We start from the raw sequence: 20,274 nt of genomic DNA, 5'->3' as shown, positions 1-20,274 counted from the left end.
ATAGGCCAGCCCCAATCAAATAGCTGAGGTTTCACCACTCAAAGGTAGAAGTAAGTGGTTTAGGTCCCTATATCCCACATTGATGACTAAGAAATTGGACTGCACATTATACATGTAGGTGTACTTTTAATTGAATTCCAACCTCTAACCATAAAGTGATGATTCCTAACCACTGGAATCACAAAGAGAAAGTAAGTAACACTGAAGCAGACAAACCTTCTCCTCCACCTGAAGAAGCCTGTAAGGCAACATCCCAGACTTAGAATGATGAGATCATGAATGTCTCACTCAACTAAAGGAACTGAAATCATTCAATCTGAAATTATGAACATTCATCCTCACTCTGAAACCAAATGGGTAAGGACCCTTCCACTTGCCCCCAAAATTATGGGCAGGTGTGGAACAATTATGCTTAATCAAGGATCCAGGATGGAACCACTCAATGTTCTGAATTACAACAAGATAGCAGATCTCGTTCCATGAACAATATACTGAATTGATAGTGATCACAAAAGAAGGGCCATGCACACAGTTGGCCAGTATTATTAGCAGGGTTCCTCACAGTCTTGCACTGTTTCTACCAACATCCGGAAAAAAACATCAAGGAGCTGAAGATGGGAGGGCTCCCAAGAGTGGAAGGATTCATTCAAACACTATGGAGGAAAAGTGAATGGAAACTGTGTCATAAGGACTCTCTAGTTCCACTAGTAGAATATGGGGGATAATGCACAAGGGAGAGCCCTGAGAAACAGTACTATGGAAACTATGCAACAGTTGATCTAAATTTTTTGTTAAAGGGAAAATGACCCTGGGTTATTCAATCTGATAATCAGTAAGAATAGACAGGATCCCCTTTAATGTTATTTATAATAGTCCATGAGTGGCAGTCCCACATAGTATGGTAAAGTATGGTAATACTGCATGGAGAGTTTCCAGATGATCTCAAAGAATGCCTCATTTTCACAAAGATTGTTGCAATAGATAGTAATTATAGTAAAATAGTGGTTATTAGAACAGGTCAGTTTGCAAAAAGCACACTTGTCTGAACAACACTTGCAACAAAGAAAGATCCTGTGAAAACAAGGTAAGGGAACCCTGAAAGGTAAAAATAAAAATATTCACCCTTCTTGATAATCTTGTACAAATAGTTAATATAGCTACAGGGAACAGGCAAAACCCTGATATGAAAAGGCTGCCAGATCAAGCAAATTATATGACATAAAAGTATTGAAAGAGGTCCACACACCAGCCCACATAGTGATCTCCAGCAGGCAATTCAACTGGGCTGCTAAAGACATAGAAAAGAGAAACTTGATTAGTTGTGGCTCACAAAAGATATTATGCCTTCAAATAGAGCCTAGAATCAAAGTACAAGTGCATGTAGCAAAAACTACAAGATCCTCACTGAACATGACCATAAACAAAACCTGACTGGACAGAGTGAAAGAATGAGAAGATGGGTGCTGTGTAAGAATAACTGGTCTGAAGAAGTAGAGAAAATGAGAAGGTGGTCTGTGAACAAACAGAGCAGATAATTTCAACAAGTAATGTCCATAGTTCAGCAGTCACAAAAAATATATTTGCAGGTAAATGGGATACATGGAATGTAACAGTCAAGTCACAAACAGGTGTAAAGAAAGAACACGTAACCTGAATTTGTCACATGACTAGAATGATCATTTGGACCAATTACCCCAAAACAATGTGATAAATCTGGAGAATACTAAGGACTCAAAAGTTGCAATGGTTTTAAAAAGAAACTCAAAACTTGAGCACTTTCAAACAGTTCACTAATTTTCTTCAGGAAGGACTCAATATTATGTAATTGCAATAATAAAATGATAGTCTATCAGGCCTCTGTATATAATGTTGATTGATGGAAAATGCAAAAACCTCTGTCAAAAAGCTAATTCACAAAATGAGTTATGGCTGACAACACTGATTGAAAAGGGTTCAATTTCCTATCAACACAACACTGCCAATATCCAGGTACTGACTTATGAGAAACACTAAGCCAGTAAGAGATTCAGATACATATCAACCTCAGAAAATTAAACCTCAAAGTTGCTTGAAAGATATCGTAACTTTTTTGCTAAAAGCTTGAGCTTCTGGATAGCCAGATACCATAGCCAATCATGGCTGCCTCTACAGAAAGAGCCTAAAAAGAAGTGGAAGAGTTGGACATACTGTAGAGGACCACAGAAACAGAACCTCAGATGTAGCCACCAATCTAGTGTGATCAACAAAATCTGACAATAGTTTGAAACAAATCACATTTCATATCAGGGGTAGTATATGAAGTGGATAGAAGATTGAGAGCAGTAATCACATCCTGTCCATATGGAAAGCATCTCTTATGTGGGGTGAATCTGTCAGGATTGAGACAATAGATCTACTACCACAGACAAGCATCACCTGTGAAATGTGGCAAGCTTGTAGGGTGATAATACTAGCCCTAAAAAAGGAGGTCCCAAAAATAGAGAATAAAAAGCCCTATATCACACACCTCCTTGATGAGAAACAAAAGATACCACCATGGAATTGTCAGAGTGAAGCCTGATAATCTACCACTTAAGAAGCCCAGACCATGAAATCTTGTCTGTTGAAGAGCAAGAAGGATAAAAACACTGTGTAGAGAATTCTCATCATCCTTGCATACTCTAGAATTCCTAACTTTTAATATATGTACCATATCCTTCAAGCAAGTCAATCACGAAGAGAATGGAACTCTGGACAACGATGCAGTAGTGTACAAACTTAATTCTTCACGATTGAAGAATGATCCTGAATAAAAAAAATGTGGAAACCAAGAAATAGATATGTATGATCCCTAGTCACTTAACACTCCTACGAAAAGACGTTTCTAGTCCTGATTTCTCCAAGCCCGTTCCCCTGGCTGTGGTTTCACTAGATAGTAGATAGGGACAGTGGGAATCTCGTTAATCCATTCATTAATGGATTTAAATGGCAATTTCATTTAAATACAAAATTATTAGCCTAATATTAACCTTTCAAGTTGCTCTGGGGCCTATTAGGCCCCACTTTTCGTAGGAGTGTTAAAGACTACTGAAAAGATTGCTTGTGTTCTCATTCCAAAAAAATGAAGAATTTGAATTATAACAGCACTCCCAGAAGACAAAGAACCATCCATGTAATGGTAGAAGGAAGCAAGAGTGTGGCATCTTATTCTATGGCACTTGGCAGGGAGACAACTGAACTCAACTGAGAGATTGAAAAAAAAATAACCTGGCTTATGACATGCTGAACTGTAGCAATAATAAATGTCACAGTCCTGAAAGAGAAAGCTTGTATCTGATGATTATCAAATGAATAGGTTATTAAATTCTGGTTTTTCTTCAGTTTTTACTAATAGACTTAAATAGTATTCCTTATCTTGAACAGCTGATAGATGAAAACAAAGTTCAATGCAATAACTCCATAAATTCCAAGACTGTTAAAATAAAATGAGGAAGTTTATAAAACAATAAGATTCCTGGGCCAGATATTTCCGTGAGGGTTATAAAGGAGGTCAAGGATTGGGCATGTGAGCCACAAGCCACACTTCCTTGTAAGTCCTTGAATACTGAACAAGCACCAACAGACTGGAAATTAGCTAATGCCACTCCTGTGTTCTTGGAAGATAAGAGAAGTTGTCCCATTATTTATAGGACTATTAGTCTTACATAAGTTGTAGGAACAGTTTTGGAAAGTTTGAGAAAAGGTACTTTGAAGAAGTCATTTAACAAAGAATTTTATTGGATAGTCAACATGGTTTCACTAAGGGAAAATATTGACTTACAAATTGTTTGACACGCTTTGAAAATGTTACTGCATATACAGATGAAGGTAAAAGGTGTGTATCAGGTGTATTTGGATTTTCAGAAAGCATCTGCCAAAGTGGGTTATCAAAATTTGAATTATATATACAATTCGGATGGAAATTACCATAATAGTGTCATGAAATGAAAGGATCTTGGTGTAATGGTTGATCAGTCTTTTAACCCTTTCCCAACAGGTCATGGGTCAGAGACCATGTCATTGGGATTGTTCACTTGCATTCAAAATTTTATAAAACAACTATTTTATGAATAACTTTAAAATCAAATTGTAGGTTATAATTTAAAGTTTAATATCATGAGCTAATTTCTTAATTTAAAAGTAAATATTAAAAGAACACACATAGATATAATTTTTAGTCAATCAAATGTTACATTGAATGCAGCACTGTTTAAAAATAATTGTCTGTGATGTTAAAATACTACGTCTATAGTTTTATACAAATTAGGGACTCAAATTACCAATACTGACAAGCTAGAATATAAAATAAAAAGATATGAGGTTTTTATTTTAAAACATACTCAGAGCTTAGTTACTCAGCTTAATAAATTATAGTGGAATTCTATGGTATCAGTATAGTTATTTATGAATTTTTGAACATTAAACTGTATATATATAAAACCTAAAAAAAATTTACTTAACATCCTTCATGTGCAAAATTTTAAAATGCTTAGCAACCAATGTCCTGCAGTAACTGAGTTCAAAGTTCATAGCCAGAAGAGATAATTGTTTGCTTTACTTCTTAATAAATATTCTATATTTTACGAAAAATTAAATTTCATTATTTATTTCCAAATAGTAATAATCTATATATATTGTATATTACTTGAAATGTAACTGTATATTACAAAATACTATTCCACTAAAATGCAGCCAAGACAGGAAAGACTAAAGGTCAGTTTTATATTATGGGATACGTCACACGAATGCACATGCACTACATCAATGCAAGTTATGTAATGTTTGCTAGGCATGACTAGAAGATCAATATGATAAACAATAAAGCTACATAAATATATAGCATTATGAGACTTAAACTATCTAGACTAAACATTTGTATTTGTATTATAATGTGTAGTCATTCTAGTACAAAAAAACAGTATAATTTATTTTCTACATTTTTTTTATTATGGTTAATAATCAGTCAATTGACAGACCCCTAGACAGTTAGGGTATAGAAAACAACATAAAATAGTTTTACTGAAAACAAACATTTGGAATGTATTTAGGAAGTTTTAGAAATTACATGAATAATATTTGAGATTTTGGGGGAATAATAATTTTTTTTAATCATAACATGAAATCACTTCACACTCAAACTAGTAACAAAACAGACTCAATATTTTAACAAGCAAATCTTTAGTAAAAATATTTCATTAAAAAAGCTGATTTTTTGTACAAAAAAACTTGTAATCTTTACCAAAAGTCTATCAAATTTTGTAAAGATACACGTTGTATCAAAAGTTATAAAGTAAATACTTAACATGTGCAAATATATATATATAAACTTATGTATATTACACAGAGCCTACAGTGAAAGGATTAAGCCATCCAAGCAGTTAGCTGTTGTTAATGTTAGGGCAAATAGGATTTTAGGTTGTATCTACAGAAATATTGAACACAAGTCTAAAGAAGTCATAATTTCATTCTGTAAATCACTGGTTAGGCCACACTTGGAGTATTGAATTCAGTCTTGGACTCCTTATCTTAGGAAAGGCATTGAATTGTAGGAAAGGGTTCGAAGAAGGATGACTAAAATGGTACCCAGGATGGAAGGGGTTATCATATGAGAAATTAAGATCCTTAAGATTGTTTTCTCTTGAAAAATTTAGAGTTAGAGTGGATCTGAATGAAATGTTTAATAATGTAAAAATTTTCAGCATTTCTCATACTTAAGAGCATGAAATATAGAACTAGGAGACACAAATATAGATTCAGGCAAGGTAGAAGCATTCTTCAGCTAAGACAATTTAATTTTTCAAATAAGGTGGTTTACCTATAGAATGAATTGCCTTTAAAAGAAAGTTTGATACATATATGAATGATAAAGGTTGTCTTTAAATTTTTTAATAATTTTAGTTTGATTTAGACGATGGGATAGCTGAGAGCAAGCAACAGGCTTATTGCTGTCCCTATACATTTTGTTACATGTTATTATATTTGGTGAATATATCATGTTATAGTATAAGGTGTCAAATATATTACATAAAAAACTTTGTAGACAGGTAAAAGATGTCTACAGAGATAAATCATGACAGTTGAAATTAGTAAAATTTGCAAGTTCTAATAACTACACTAATCATTCAGAAGTCAGTGAACATGGAAAATGTCTACCCAATTATCATTTTCTTTTTTATAATAGTCATTTTTTGCTAAATACTATGGCATGAATTCAATGCAGAGCACACAACTTTAAAGAAAAGTAAACATTTTGTGATGAACCTTGTTTTCATTACTCTCTGGGTAGCCATTTTGTAAATTAGATTTATCCTTAATTGAAAGTTAAAGTATAAGAGGTAGTATTAAATGTAGCAGCTATCAAGTTTTCTCTTAGAATATCAATAACATTTCTTTAAGTATGTATGATATTGTATCAGGTGCACAAATAAATCATAATAAAAATATTAAAATAAAAAGACACCAAGAATTCCTTCCTAGGTCCAAAAAATGTAAGAACTGATAGTGCTTTAGGCAGTTAGTCTCACTTGAAAAACACATTATAAGATTTAATTTCAGAATAACCAAAGCATGGACTGTTGCTGAACAGTTGTTACCAATCATCAATACACATGATCACAGAATTCCAAGTCAGCTTCAAATATACAGAAATTTTCAGGATCTGTTATTTCTCTTGCTTGATAAAAACATTGGTATTTTTAACCTAAACATGTCCTTGTGCTTTGCAAGAGTGAAATGACCAGAAAAGAAACTCCTACATTTCAAGCAGTCATCACTAGTTTCAGCAGCATCTGCTACCTATGTTAACCAATTAAATATTTCTTCCAACTTCCATTGTGTGTGCGAGTGCATGTGCATGCTTATCCTAAGTATAGAGATAGATTTTGGTTTTAGCTCACAAACTATAATTAGTGGCAATGTATTTATCATCTTTCTCTCCTTCTCCATCATCAAAACAAACTAAATTTAACCATACCATCAAAATAAATTTCAAATCCACTTTCATAATAATGAGCTCACTATTCTACAAACATTTGCTTGTGAATATATCAATGATCAACAATATTAACCCTATCACTAATATCTGGATGAGATCCACCTGGCACATAATCACAAAAATATCCACAAGTGTAATTATACTATCATTTTTCATAATGTAAGCATACCTTTACAAAATTTTGCAAGTTATTGGTAAATATTACAAAGCCTTCCTACAGAAAATATCAGGTTTCTACATTAAATATAAAGTCTTTCTAATTAAAAATTTTTCTATGAATTTTTTTCTTTCAGGTTAATCCATGATGATAAGAAAACCCACTTGTAAAGTAAAATATACATGTAAAAACGGCTAGTATGTTTCCTCAACCCATATCAGCGGTTTTTACATATATATTTTTTCTTTCAGGTTGTTCATTATCAAACATACAAAATAATTTTGATTTTAAGATTAAAAAATACTTATATACATCAGACATTTTTCAAATTTCACATGCAAATTCTTTAAAACCTCCATACAATTATAAAACAGTTTTATTGTAAAAAAACTTCGTAATTTATTTATAATTTTCACTACTGTATCCACTTACATGCTGGGTTGTTTTGACCACTCCCGTACCCACCATAAAAGAATTGGGAAATAAATATAAATTACGTTTTTTCATTCTAGAATGACTATGAATTACAATATATGAAATCACAAATGTTTAGTCTAAATAGCTTAAGGTTCATGATATATATTATGCATTTATATAAATTAATTTTATTACATAGACTTTTCATCCATGCCTGGATAACATAGAAGTTGCAATGATGCAGCACATGTTACCATATCCAAGAATATAAGAGAAACCTTCACAAACTGTCTTAGCTAGATTTGAGTGGATTAGTATTCTGTAGAATAGTTACACTTCAGTTATATGTACATACATTACTATTTACAAATAAATTTTTAAATTTCAGTTTTATTGAAACATATAAAAGTAAATAAAGAATTAAAAACAAACAATTATCTCTTCCAGTCATGAATCTTATGCTCGTCTGCTGCTTGCTGTTGGTTTCAGAGCTTTATCACATTTTGCATGTGGAGGATATGAAATGAAATTTTTTTTTAAGTTTTATGTAAACATTTTAAAATAACAAATCTTCAATTATTAAATCAATATCACAGAATTACACTATAAGTTATCAAGTTTTACAATTAAGCTGTATACGAGTCTAAAAAAAACACAAAATTTCAAGCTTACTTACCACTTTAAATCTGGCATCAAAACAATGAGTTTAGCTAGAATATTTTAAAGTAGGCCGAGAAAGCCACTAAGGATAGAAGTGGACAGGGCTACTGTAGTATCTCAGCAAACAGAAAATACAATAGGTTCTTATTTTCTAGTCTAGCTTATAAATATCAGTAATTTTTGTTTCTAATTCCTAAGAAGCTATAAACTTGGTGTTTGAACATCACAAACATTTAATTTGAACAAATGCTGCACTCAACATGCCTACATAACTCGCAAAAACTGATATTTAAGATTTGTTTAATATTTATTTTTAAAATAATAAGTTAACTAATATACAGGGTGTCCATAAATTACTCACTCCCATTATAGGCCTTTTTAAGTTCATTATTATAGGAGTTATCTTAAAACAGTTTGCAGCAATTAATAACACAACTCAAGAAACGTTTTTATTTTTGCAGAATATTCATGCAAGATGTGCTTCTTAATGTTGGGAATGAAATCATCTACCGCCTTGATGTTATGCATGCTACCAGTGGGACTCACGTGGAAGTTTACTGAATTTACTGACTGAACTGTGGTAGTTTACATAATTAAAACAAAATTTTCTTGAGTTGCATTATTAACTGCCATAAACTGTTTTAAGATAATTCATAATAGAGAATTTATAAAGGCTTATAATGAGATAAATAATTTATGGACACTCTGTATAATACTAAAATTTGAATTATAATCTACAATTTTATACAAATTTATTCACATAAATTCATAAAATTGTAGTTTAATAAAGTTTTGTATCTGAGGCTATAAACATGACATGATGGTATTTCACTCATGACCACAGGAAGACTGTATATAGACAGGGTTAAATCATTCTTAGTGTCAACTACTGAGTAGCACATCAAGTATCATAAATCTACTTATGATCACTGTAAACAAACATGAATGCCCTACACATTTCAAAATTGTCAAAAATTACTACAGCAAAATCAAACATTCAAGTCAATTTTAATAAGATTTTATTTATTCTACAAACATATATAACTATGTTTAATTAATAAATAAATCTAAGACTTTAAAAATATATTTTACCTCCACTGGCATACTCCATCACGAGGTACAAAGTTTTATCAGTTTCTATGACTTGATAAAGTTTCACTAAAAATATACAAATATTTCAATCAGGTAAAATAAACAAAGATTTGCATATTAAACAACTTTAATTTAGCTTTCCACATATATAAATTTACCACAAAAAAAATTATATAAACATTTTATATTGACAATGAATTGAGAAATGCCCCTAAACTTATTTGAAATTAGTACCTAAAGAATATTATGTACAACTATGCACTCATGCACACACACACATAAATCCCAAATTTATAGAACCTACATTTACAAGCTTTCAAAATAAAAAACATGTCAATTTTATGTTGTCAACTTTAAGTAAATTTCAAAGCAAACAACACAAAACACTTTTTTCATCAGTCTTTTCCAAAGGTATAAATAAATGAATGAATTTACAAATTAGTTTTAAGTAACACAATATAAAACAACAATATATCAATTATAACAATTGATTTCACTTGGCGTTCAAACAATGTATGCATGAGAAACTTAACAACTAGCATGGATGAATTTGTAAATGGCTCTTGTTGCACAGAGAGAAAGCCAGAAAAATGTTGAAAGTAGGTAAAATTGTCTATTTTTTGCATGTTATTAGTATATGTTCTTTGGTGAATTATTTAACTAAATAAAAATTTAGTGCATTACCATCATCAGTATGAAACAGTAGGCTTACACATCCTCGACAACCAATAGGTTGTGCAAGTACTTTATTTCTGGTTTTTTATGTTTTCACTTTATTTTTTATTATTATAAAAGTAACTAAAATGTAAAGATGTGGATCTATTTAGTTTAGTTATAATTAGATTAGGTAAAGTAAATAATAATATAATAAAAATGTTTACAAGACACACACGTGAGCAGAACATAGGTAATGTAATTCAACAGTATAATGGAAAATGCACGTGTCAAGAGATTCACAACTTATTGTGCAGATAGTAGTCAGACATGGTTCAAAGAGTAATTAAAAGGGTAATAAAACAAAATTTAATATCAATAAATGTTCACTGCTATAAGCTTAAAACTATTTAGGATAAATGAATGCAGTTTCATACTACAATTTGAAATCATTGTAGAAAGAAAAAAGTGTAATTCAGATTTATTTTGACTTTTTTTTTGGTGGTTAAGAGGTTGCTCAAATTGATGAAACCATTTTGAGATTGGGTAAAAAGGAAAAGGTTTAAAATATATTTAGGTGGACTTGGAGATTACACAAAAGAAATTTAAGATTTTTTTTTTAGATGAGATAAAGTATTTTTAATCTTAACTTGAAAATTACTTTGCAAACAGACTATTCAAAATAAATGCTCAATATATTCATGATTAAATCTTTATTTTAGTTTAATAAAAATACTTCATTAAAAATATAATTTTTTGTATGTGAAAGACTTATAATGTTAACTGAAAAAATGCCAAATTTTATGAAGATATACATAACACATTACAAGTCAGAAGTATTAAATCTATAAAAGACTAAACTAGTACAAAGAGGTCACATGGTTGGTCTAATTGACTGAGCCCATGCTAAGTAAAAATTTAAAAACTTGATAGCTGTTATGACTGATATCACAATCTGATAACTGCAATTTTAGTTTTTAAATACTACATATCTTCCTATTCTATACTATGCAGTTCTTATCTACAGTAATTAATACGGTTAATGTCACAATCTGATGGTAGTTTTTTTTTAGTATGTACTGCAAATCTTTCTGTCCCACAATAGGTATTTGTTAATTACATTAATTAATATAGCTGTGTCAATCTGATAAAATAAATTACAGTATGTAAATGCCATGTATATTACTATATCATAATATGCCTTTCTTATCTACAAAATTCTTAGCTCTTTCTAAATTCTAAATTTGGAACATATTAAATCTGTTTCAGATCATGTGCAACACTTCAGCCTGAAGTATTATTTTTGTAGTTTGACCTGTCAAGAATCTTATCTTCTGTTTCATTCAATACCTACATTGTATCTTGCTTGACACTGCATGTGAGGGATGCTTCTGTGACTTTCACACAAAACAGATAATTCTTTTATTCAACCTTGCTACTCAAAGTTAACTTCTCTTAGTCTTTAAATAAAATTAATTTTACTTTTAACATTTCTTAAAAATACAATAGCCCTTTCATCTAAACAATGAGTCAATTTTCATTTTTCTTTACTAAATAAAATGTTTACGCATGTCATCTATAAATTTATACAAATACATGATGAAAGATTTTGGAAATGGACATGGCTTGCCAAGTTAACCAAATTAAAATAAATCTCTAATAACACGAAAATAGAATATATAGTTGTTTTATATTTTCTTTAACTTTCAATGAATTTCCATATACCAGTGTATGGCAACTATTGTGTGTAAAACTGCCAAATTTACAAATCCAGGGATAACATGAAATATTAGGTCATCTTAACAACAAGACTTTGATAATGCAACAAATGTGACATTTGTAATTGGAAGGTGCATACACAGTTTTGACAGAATGTAGGGTAACATTCTGGCAAAACTTATGTACAATACAAATCCCAAAATAAAATAGACTTGCATAGTTTCAATATAACAGCAGATATATGTATAACTAATTTATCTGGAAAACAAAAACTAGGTTAAGTTCTACCAGATTAACATAATCAATTTATCAGTTTTAAAGCAATTTATTCATTAAATATTATTGTGTTAATACAATTCAACAAAATTCCATACAACTGATCACTTACCTACATTTGGATGGTCTAGCATTTTCATTATTTTCACTTCTCTATATATCTATAAAAAGAGCAAAATCTGTAGTAAATTGTAAATTACCTGATCAAAGCTGAATAATGCTTTGAACAAAAAATATAGCATTTTGCAACTGTAAATATAAAAAAAATATATTACTTTCACTATACTACTCATTATGTAATTAATAACTTGTATATCATAGTATTTTAATTAACCTAGTATATTCTTTTAATTTAAATGACAATTAACAGTTTATTATAGAAACAACAAAATCTTTCTTCATTCATATTTTAGAGTTTCCCGTAGTCTTAACTTTCTACCTCATTCGTAAGTTAAAAAATGAGCTCCAATTACTCAAATATAGTCAAAAAATTAATTTTCTTCCATCAAAATACACACTACTTTGTATAACTGTCATAAAAAATAAGTTGCATAGGGTAAAAACTAGTTTTTGTTCAACAATATCACAAACTACATTATCCTAAGTAAGAAAGAGTCTTTTTCTTATTTTTACACAAGATACATATAATTACTGCAACACAAGAATACCTAACAGTAAGAGCTGAACTTAGCCATGGCATGGCCACAGCCAATATACAGAGTGCAAGGCTCCTCACAATAACTGACAATAAGAAAATGTGATGGGAACTGTGGAACAGAATGATGACACAATTTTTAATGGGTTAACTATGTTGCAGCTTCAGTTTTAATTATCAATAAAAATATATTGATGCCGATCCCCACACCAAAAACCCTAATCAACTGCCCTGCATCAAGGCTGACTTATTAACTTGTTATTATATTACTGATATCATTTAGCCTTGAGAGTGGGATTCCAAGGTGAAATATGTAAACAGTTTCTACACAAAGTGAAAAATAATCTAGATATCACACATTTTTGGACTCTAAAGCACAGATCTAGCACGTTTCAAACTTTGCATCACTATCAGTACATGGAAACTTTTTACTCTAATTTCACATTACTGTGACATGATTGTTAAAAAAAAATATAACTGAATAATCACAGACAGTGAAATCAACATAAATATTTATAATGTAAGCATATCCAATTGCAGCAGAACAGCATATCAATGTATAGAAGTTTTAAAATATGTTAGAGGTATCAAAGTGTATACCACACATTACTATTATAACTGCAAAAGTTCCTGTTCTCTTCACAGACTCAAATAAATTTATACATAGGCTATCTGCAATAATCATTCCATATTTTGACCTGATAAGCTACAGGAATGGCAGGAAGTCAACAATACTCACCATTAACTCTTGACTAACTTTAAATGAATGATAAATTTGTCTGCTTCTCTTACAATGCACTACAGTTCAAAACTACAGAGTGTAATTTTGCAGCGATGGAACACAAATCATGTGCTCACAAAAGTGACAGTTATTGCACTACAATACTGGGTCATGCTCAGGCTTGAATAAAATCTCATTTTTATGAAATATTACATTATTATATCAATTATTTTATAATTAACTGGAGGCTGAACTTGTTCAGTACAACAGGACTTGCAGATGAAAAGTTTTTTATGAAATTTTTTCTTAAAAACAAACAATTGGTATAAATGTTTTTAATTAACAATAAGATAATTAAATGGAAAATGTCTAAAAGTTTAGATGCACTTACTTACTGAATAAACTTTTAACAATTTATCTCTTTGCACTAAATGAATCTTAAATTAAAACAGACAACGACTTGAGATATTCTAAAAACTGCAAAATAAAACTTTTCTACCAATAAAAAAAATCCTACCTTCTGAAGACTTGAAGGGTTAAGCTGAGTTTTATCAATTATTTTAATGGCTACCTACAACATAAATATACATGTTATTACATGATCTTGAAACTCTAAAAAGCTATGCTACAAATTGTATTTTCTAGTCTAAAATACCAACGTTAACTGCGATTATCAACTGTTACAATTATGAGCAATATTTCAAACATTATTTTATAGTATAAGAGTTTCAGTCAGTTCAATGAATGTCATAAACACACTTTTTACTATATTTTCTAATTTTCACAGATCAACCACTTCGAGATCAGTCGTTTTGATAACTATAACGTAGTCAGAGAATAACAAGAAATGTTTGCCACACAAAGGCACAAGTCAAATTCCAAAAGATTTGATACCAAACTGTTACTATTCATCTAAATTTCAACGTGTATGTGTGATGCTAGTTATACAATGATTGGCCAAAGTTCTTTATCAACTAACAAATACTAATTTTTTTCTTATTTTTTATTTTTTACAGATATGTTTACAGTCACATAAATTATACATATTCTGAAAGTAAAGTTCTTCAACAGTTCTATAGAAGTCAAGTTATAAATCAAAACATTAAGTATCATGAAAATTTAAGGACAGTTATAGCAAAAGTGTAAATTTAAACTTGGGTTTAAAGCACAAGTAATACTATTATAATGTGGTAAACTGTGTGTGTATATATTACTTTGCAAGATATCCTTTGCTCTTAACCACAATAGAACATGTTCATCACATGCTGGAAACAAGCTTTGGCTGTTCTTTTCTGTTGATCATGATTCTAAGAAATAATAATTGCCTCAAGTAATTCACATTTTCATTTTGAATAGAATTTATGAATACAACATTTCACAGATATTCACATAATTTCTGTTGGGAAATATTGGGATAGGTGTGAATCATGTTGATAAGTGGTTCCCAACTGCTAGTTCACAGAAAGGTTTCAGCCAGTCTACAAGAGAGTTGAAAAAAAAAAGTTTTAAAATGTAGTTACTGGTATATATTGTTTTTAAAGTACTTTTAATTTAAATTGTAAAAGTAAAATTGTTTGAAGTGATCCATAAAATGTTGGAACTTGAAGTGGCTGCTCCTCTAAACTGGAAAAAAGGTCAAGAACCCTTGATACAGATATTAATCTGTTGATGATAAATAACTGACAGATTAGAAGTACATAAAGAACCAGAACTAGACAATATTTCCCTAAGAGTTTTAGAGGATGAAGATCAAATATGCAAGTCTCTCTCTCTTTCAGGAAGTAAACAGGACTAGAGAGTTGCTTATATTACTAGTTTATTTAAGGGTTTGACAAGTGTTACCCTGTAAGTTATACCAGTTAATATTAGCTCTATAGTGAGAAAACTGTAGGAAGTCTGATTAATGGAGCTTTTAAAAATAATTTATTGAAATATGATATTCATGAAAACTAACATAATTTCACCCTATGGAAAACCTCCCTTACTAATCTATTATCTTTTTTGTAGGACGTTACTTGTTATCTGGACAAAAAACAGAATGTGGACTTGGGTTACTTAGATTTGTCAGAAAGCTTTTGATAAGGAATCACACAAAAGATTGATTGTGAAATCACGTCAGGAGCATTGAGGAAGATTATTTAATTGGATTATGGATGAACAGATGACAGAAATCAAATGTTTTTATTAATGAAATCCTGTCAAACTAGACAACTGTTACCAGGGAAACATCTTAGAAATCACTGTTCTAGCCTTTGGTCATTCTTATTTAGATTGATGATATGATTAGGAAAATAACTAAGAAAGTTCGCTCCTTAAATTAAACCTTTGAGTATTTGTAACTGTATCAGGAATGATGAGGTATTAATATTAATATAAGGTATGAAGATATTAAACTTTCCAGTCTTGTTACTTTTGTAATCATGTTGTAAACCACAGTATTATATCACTTCAAAATGAGTATTTTGTTATTGAATCATCAGGCAGAAAATGAAGTTTTAATATAAATATTAAAAACATAGTAATACCAAAAAGCACCTAATATGGACAATTTGTAATTTCCTTAAATTTTATCATCAGCATTAACATCTAAAAAAAATTAGTTTATAATATTCAAACTATAAAAAACATTAGCACTGAGTGAGCTTTCATATTCAATCAGAAGTTTATAAAGAACAGACTTAAATGGTGACAATACAATGATAAAACACGATAGTTTCTCTTATAAAACTTCAAATTCCACCTGAAGAATCAAAAACAAACTCCCATTTTAAACCAATATAATGCTACGATTTACTATAAAGTGATTATAAATGTAACACCAGCACCAAAGATTAGAATATTTAATGTCATCAGTAAACTTTACTACTCACGCCCCAACTAATATAATGTTCTCACTTATATTAATGACATTACAGGACCACAAGTGGTAACAATTTGTAGATTACATTAAACTCGTGGCTATTCCTAGCTGTTATGAGAATTTTGGGATATGACAGAATAACTTGGATCAATCAGTAATTTGAAAAAAAACTTAACAAATGGTTTAATTACAGCAAGTGTAAATTAATGCATTTGTCACATAATTTATGTCATACATTTAATACGGTTGGAAACTAGTTCAACAGTTTGGCTGGAAAAAATGGTTTTAGCACATTGATGGATAACTCACTCAAGTTATCACTGAATGTTAAGTTAAATATACTGATATATTCTTTACTGTTAAAACTCATGTACTTGAAAACAATCACACCAATGAGAAAAATGTTGTGCCTGTTCTAAAAACATATCTGGCATATTGTAAAAGCTGCAACTTGTAATAAATATACTTAAACAGTATGGAAACTCAAAATAAAACTATTAATTGTCATTATTTTATGTGCAGTTTCTTCTCTTCTGTATTTTTGTTATTCTTTCTTAGCTTCTTGTAAATGTCTTTCATCTGATTATGTAAAGCTTAAAAGAGCAAGAAAAATATACAAGATATTTTTTATATGGTATTTCACAGAACAATAACATAAGAAAATGTTTTATCTTTCAAAAAAAATTAATACACACGAATCCTAAAACATAAATAAAATATAGTTTACTAGCATAGATATTTTTCTACATTATATACTTACTCCTGTATAACCTGATAGGTTTTGTATAAAATCTTAACCCTTTCACAATAAGGTGATACATTTCATGACCTCAACTGAGAAAGAACATTTATGGAACAACACATATGATAACTCTGAGACATTCTCACAAAACCTGGTAATATTTCATTAAAGATAAGTGTCTTGTACAAAAAAAAAATCAAATTATTTTAATTATCTTTTTAACAAAAATATCGTCTGTCTATAGTAGTTATTTGCACTCAAACACTGAATAATTTGAGTGCAAGTTGATTTTCATTTTAAGTATAAAATATAATTAACAGCCTACAAAATGTCTATTATAAAGACTGTATACCTGTGTATGCAACTTCTATGTGTAGGCTTATAAACCTCAAACACATCTAGTGAAGGTGGATATGGCACCAGTCAGGGGTTGACAAAATTTATTACTTTTTTCAACTACATTCATTCAGAGCTTTGAAATGTTATGTCAACAGATTAAGTAAACATGTTATTGTTTGAAGGTAAATCTACACAACTGGCATTATTGTTACTATATTATAGGGTTTTTAAAGGTTTAGTTTGAAATAAAGGACTTCACACTTAGATAACATAAAACTTTAAATGATGACAAATTACAATATTAATTTCATTCACAAACCTTGATAGTAATGGAGTTTAATTAAATATTAAATTTAAAACAATGACTTGCACAGAAAAACAGTTTAAAGATGTATTCTTATCAAAAAGTTTAAAAAAAAACAAACTATAATAATCATTGTGGTATCCTAGTAACAAAAGTGAATTTTTTTAAAAAGAAACTTCCAATGCATAAATCAGCAAGCCCCTTTACAAATATTACAGTAGTGGTACCCTGTCCTAAGAGAGTTTTTAGAAATTCAAAAAATACTCCTAAACTTGATAGAATATTAAAAGTTTGAACAACAAATAATATGCATTATAAAGTTTTCATTTATTCTTGACTATCATTAATGCAACTCTCCAAAATCTGATTCAGAATATAGTGAGATAATTCATTATACTATTTTTTAATAACAGAACAAAGTTGTTAACATACCTCCTTCCCAGTTAGTAAATGTTCTGCTAGCTTCACCTTTGCAAAATTTCCTCTGCCTATAGTTTTTGAAAGCTTATATCTTCCAACATGTGGTTCTTCCAAGGATATACCACGTGAAATTCCACTGTGTGAGACTGAACTTGATTTTTTAGCCTAGTGGGTCAAAAGGAGAAAATTACTGTAAGCAATAAACAGTCTGGAGATGTTAAAGAACTAAAAAAAAATCTTATGTGATTACCATGTAATACAAAAACAATTAAACATTTATTTCATAAGAAAAAACAGACCTTACATGGCCTAAAACACGTTTTTAACTGTTCTTAAACTGAATAACTTTGTATATATAAATACATGTCAATTTGTGTTTTCAAATGTACTTGCTTTTCTCATTTCAAACCATTTTATTTAATAACATTTATTTTATAAGGTGATTTTTTTCAAAACTAGTACAAAACCTTGTACAATTACCCTTCTTGAAATGAAAATATAAAATGGCACAATGTAAATGTTTTCTTTAAGGCTAAAAATAATATTTAGTTAAATGTTAAATTCTTTTAAACAAAACCACACAACAGACATTTATTGATTTCAATATATAACCTTATGTTCATGAATGGGGAGGTCAAAGTGCATGTCACAACTTTCATTAAAATTACATTCAAAATTTAACTTTTTGTGATAAGCTTGGTATTAGACACACAAGCTAAGTATTTAAAGCACAATTTTTGATGAAGTACATGTGGTATTTGTGTACCTTCACAAAATTTGGAGGACTTTTAATAAAGGTTGAAAGTTTTTGTACACAGAAACTCAAATTTTATAATGAAGTATTTTTGCTAAAGATTTGTTTGTGGAAATAGTTTTTTTATTATTACTCCAAGTGCAAAGTGGTTTTCATGTTACAATTAAAAACTTATCTTCATCCCAAGTACCTCAAATATTATTTATACAGTCTCTAAAACCTCCTGAATACATTTCAAACATTTGTTTTATGTCAAACTTTATATTATGCCTGTTATTTTTTCTATCCTAACTACATTGAAGATGACCTAGGAAGGTCGAAATGTTGTTCTCTGCATTATCAGTAAAAGTGTTAATACCCATACTAGTTGGCCTTTTATCTGTCACAACAGGGTTAAGTAGTAAATATTTATATATACTCAATTTTAATGTCTATGTGCCACATGATGTCTCTTTCTGCTCTTAATTCTCCATTTTATATTTTCTTTCTTGTATTATGTGTATTTTCATCAATTAGATAAATCAACTAGATACTGAGATACCAAAATTTCATAAGAACTGTTCCCACCCATTTTATTTTCTGAAATATTAACATGTTATATACAGCCACCAAAAACCTCCCAACTCTTTTATGCTTCTTAAAATAATTGTTCACTGCCACTTATTTATCTATATTACATATTTATAACAAACAGAAAGGGCATTTTGTGAATCACATGATTATAATATCTTCATGCTAATTTATTTCAGAAGAAGACACCATTTCCACAACAGATTTGACCAAATGAGACTGAAATCAGAATACTGATAAGCAATAAAAAATTAAGCCTTTTTACAGGTCAGTTAGAGAGTCAGATAAATTACAATAGCTTGGGAGGATTCAGTTTTATTGTTGGTGTTTTAAAATTCATTTTCTGAAAGTTACATGAATTATTTTTTGGACAACCAGCTAAAGAGAAAAAAAATCAGAGTTAATGAAAATCAGCTTCGTAAAGCAAAAGGGCCTTAATCCTGAAATGTAAAAATTTCTTAGTTTGTTAAGTATATTTTTTACTTATTGATATATATATATATTTTTTTTTCTAACAAAAGTAAATCAAATGTAAAAATGAAAAACTTATTGGTTAGATAAAAACAATGAAATGGCAGACATTTTTTACACTTTGAGAAATGCACGACCAACAGAGTTGTTACATAATCTAACCTGAAATTGTATTTAACCTACTACTCTCCACACTCCTGCTATGTGATGTTTTGCCATTTGTGTAAAGTCAGACGTGGTTTAAAGATATATTAAATAATATGAAATCAAATGAAAGCAGATGTAAACTGTTACAAGCCTGAAGCTGTTTAGGATAAGTTATTTTCTATTCCAACCTGCATTTATTCTATGAAGATAAAGGATAATTTACATTTAATTTTACCTTTTTGTAGTCATCAAATGAATCAAGTCCATAGAAAGTTAGGATAGTGAAAATAACATGCAATGTTTT

The 20,274-nt window shown here is 29.8% G+C and overlaps 1 protein-coding gene across 10 annotated transcripts in view; it reads right to left on the bottom strand.

The window, feature by feature from the left end:
• Positions 1-20,274, bottom strand: part of LOC143252064 (MAP/microtubule affinity-regulating kinase 3-like) — a 76,155-nt gene that overhangs the window by 40,322 nt on the left and 15,559 nt on the right. For 6 of the 10 annotated variants that reach the window (XM_076503659.1, XM_076503663.1, XM_076503658.1 and 3 more), the window contains exons 3-6: positions 18,041-18,193; positions 13,881-13,934; positions 12,100-12,148; positions 9,339-9,404 (exon numbers count right to left, since the gene is read on the bottom strand). In XM_076503659.1, the coding sequence (XP_076359774.1) occupies positions 9,339-9,404; positions 12,100-12,148; positions 13,881-13,934; positions 18,041-18,193 (322 nt within the window). Of the gene's footprint in view, positions 1-9,338; positions 9,405-12,099; positions 12,149-12,655; positions 13,801-13,880; positions 13,935-14,577; positions 16,817-18,040; positions 18,194-20,274 lie in introns of those variants that run through there. The other 4 variants (XM_076503664.1, XM_076503661.1, XM_076503665.1 and 1 more) reach the window with 4 other exon arrangements.

The sequence above is a fragment of the Tachypleus tridentatus genome, chromosome 6 (genome assembly GCF_004210375.1).
Source record: "Tachypleus tridentatus isolate NWPU-2018 chromosome 6, ASM421037v1, whole genome shotgun sequence".
Lineage (NCBI taxonomy): Eukaryota > Metazoa > Arthropoda > Merostomata > Xiphosura > Limulidae > Tachypleus > Tachypleus tridentatus.
Note: the sequence above shows the minus strand (reverse complement) of the source record. Positions and strands in the feature narration are given on the sequence as shown.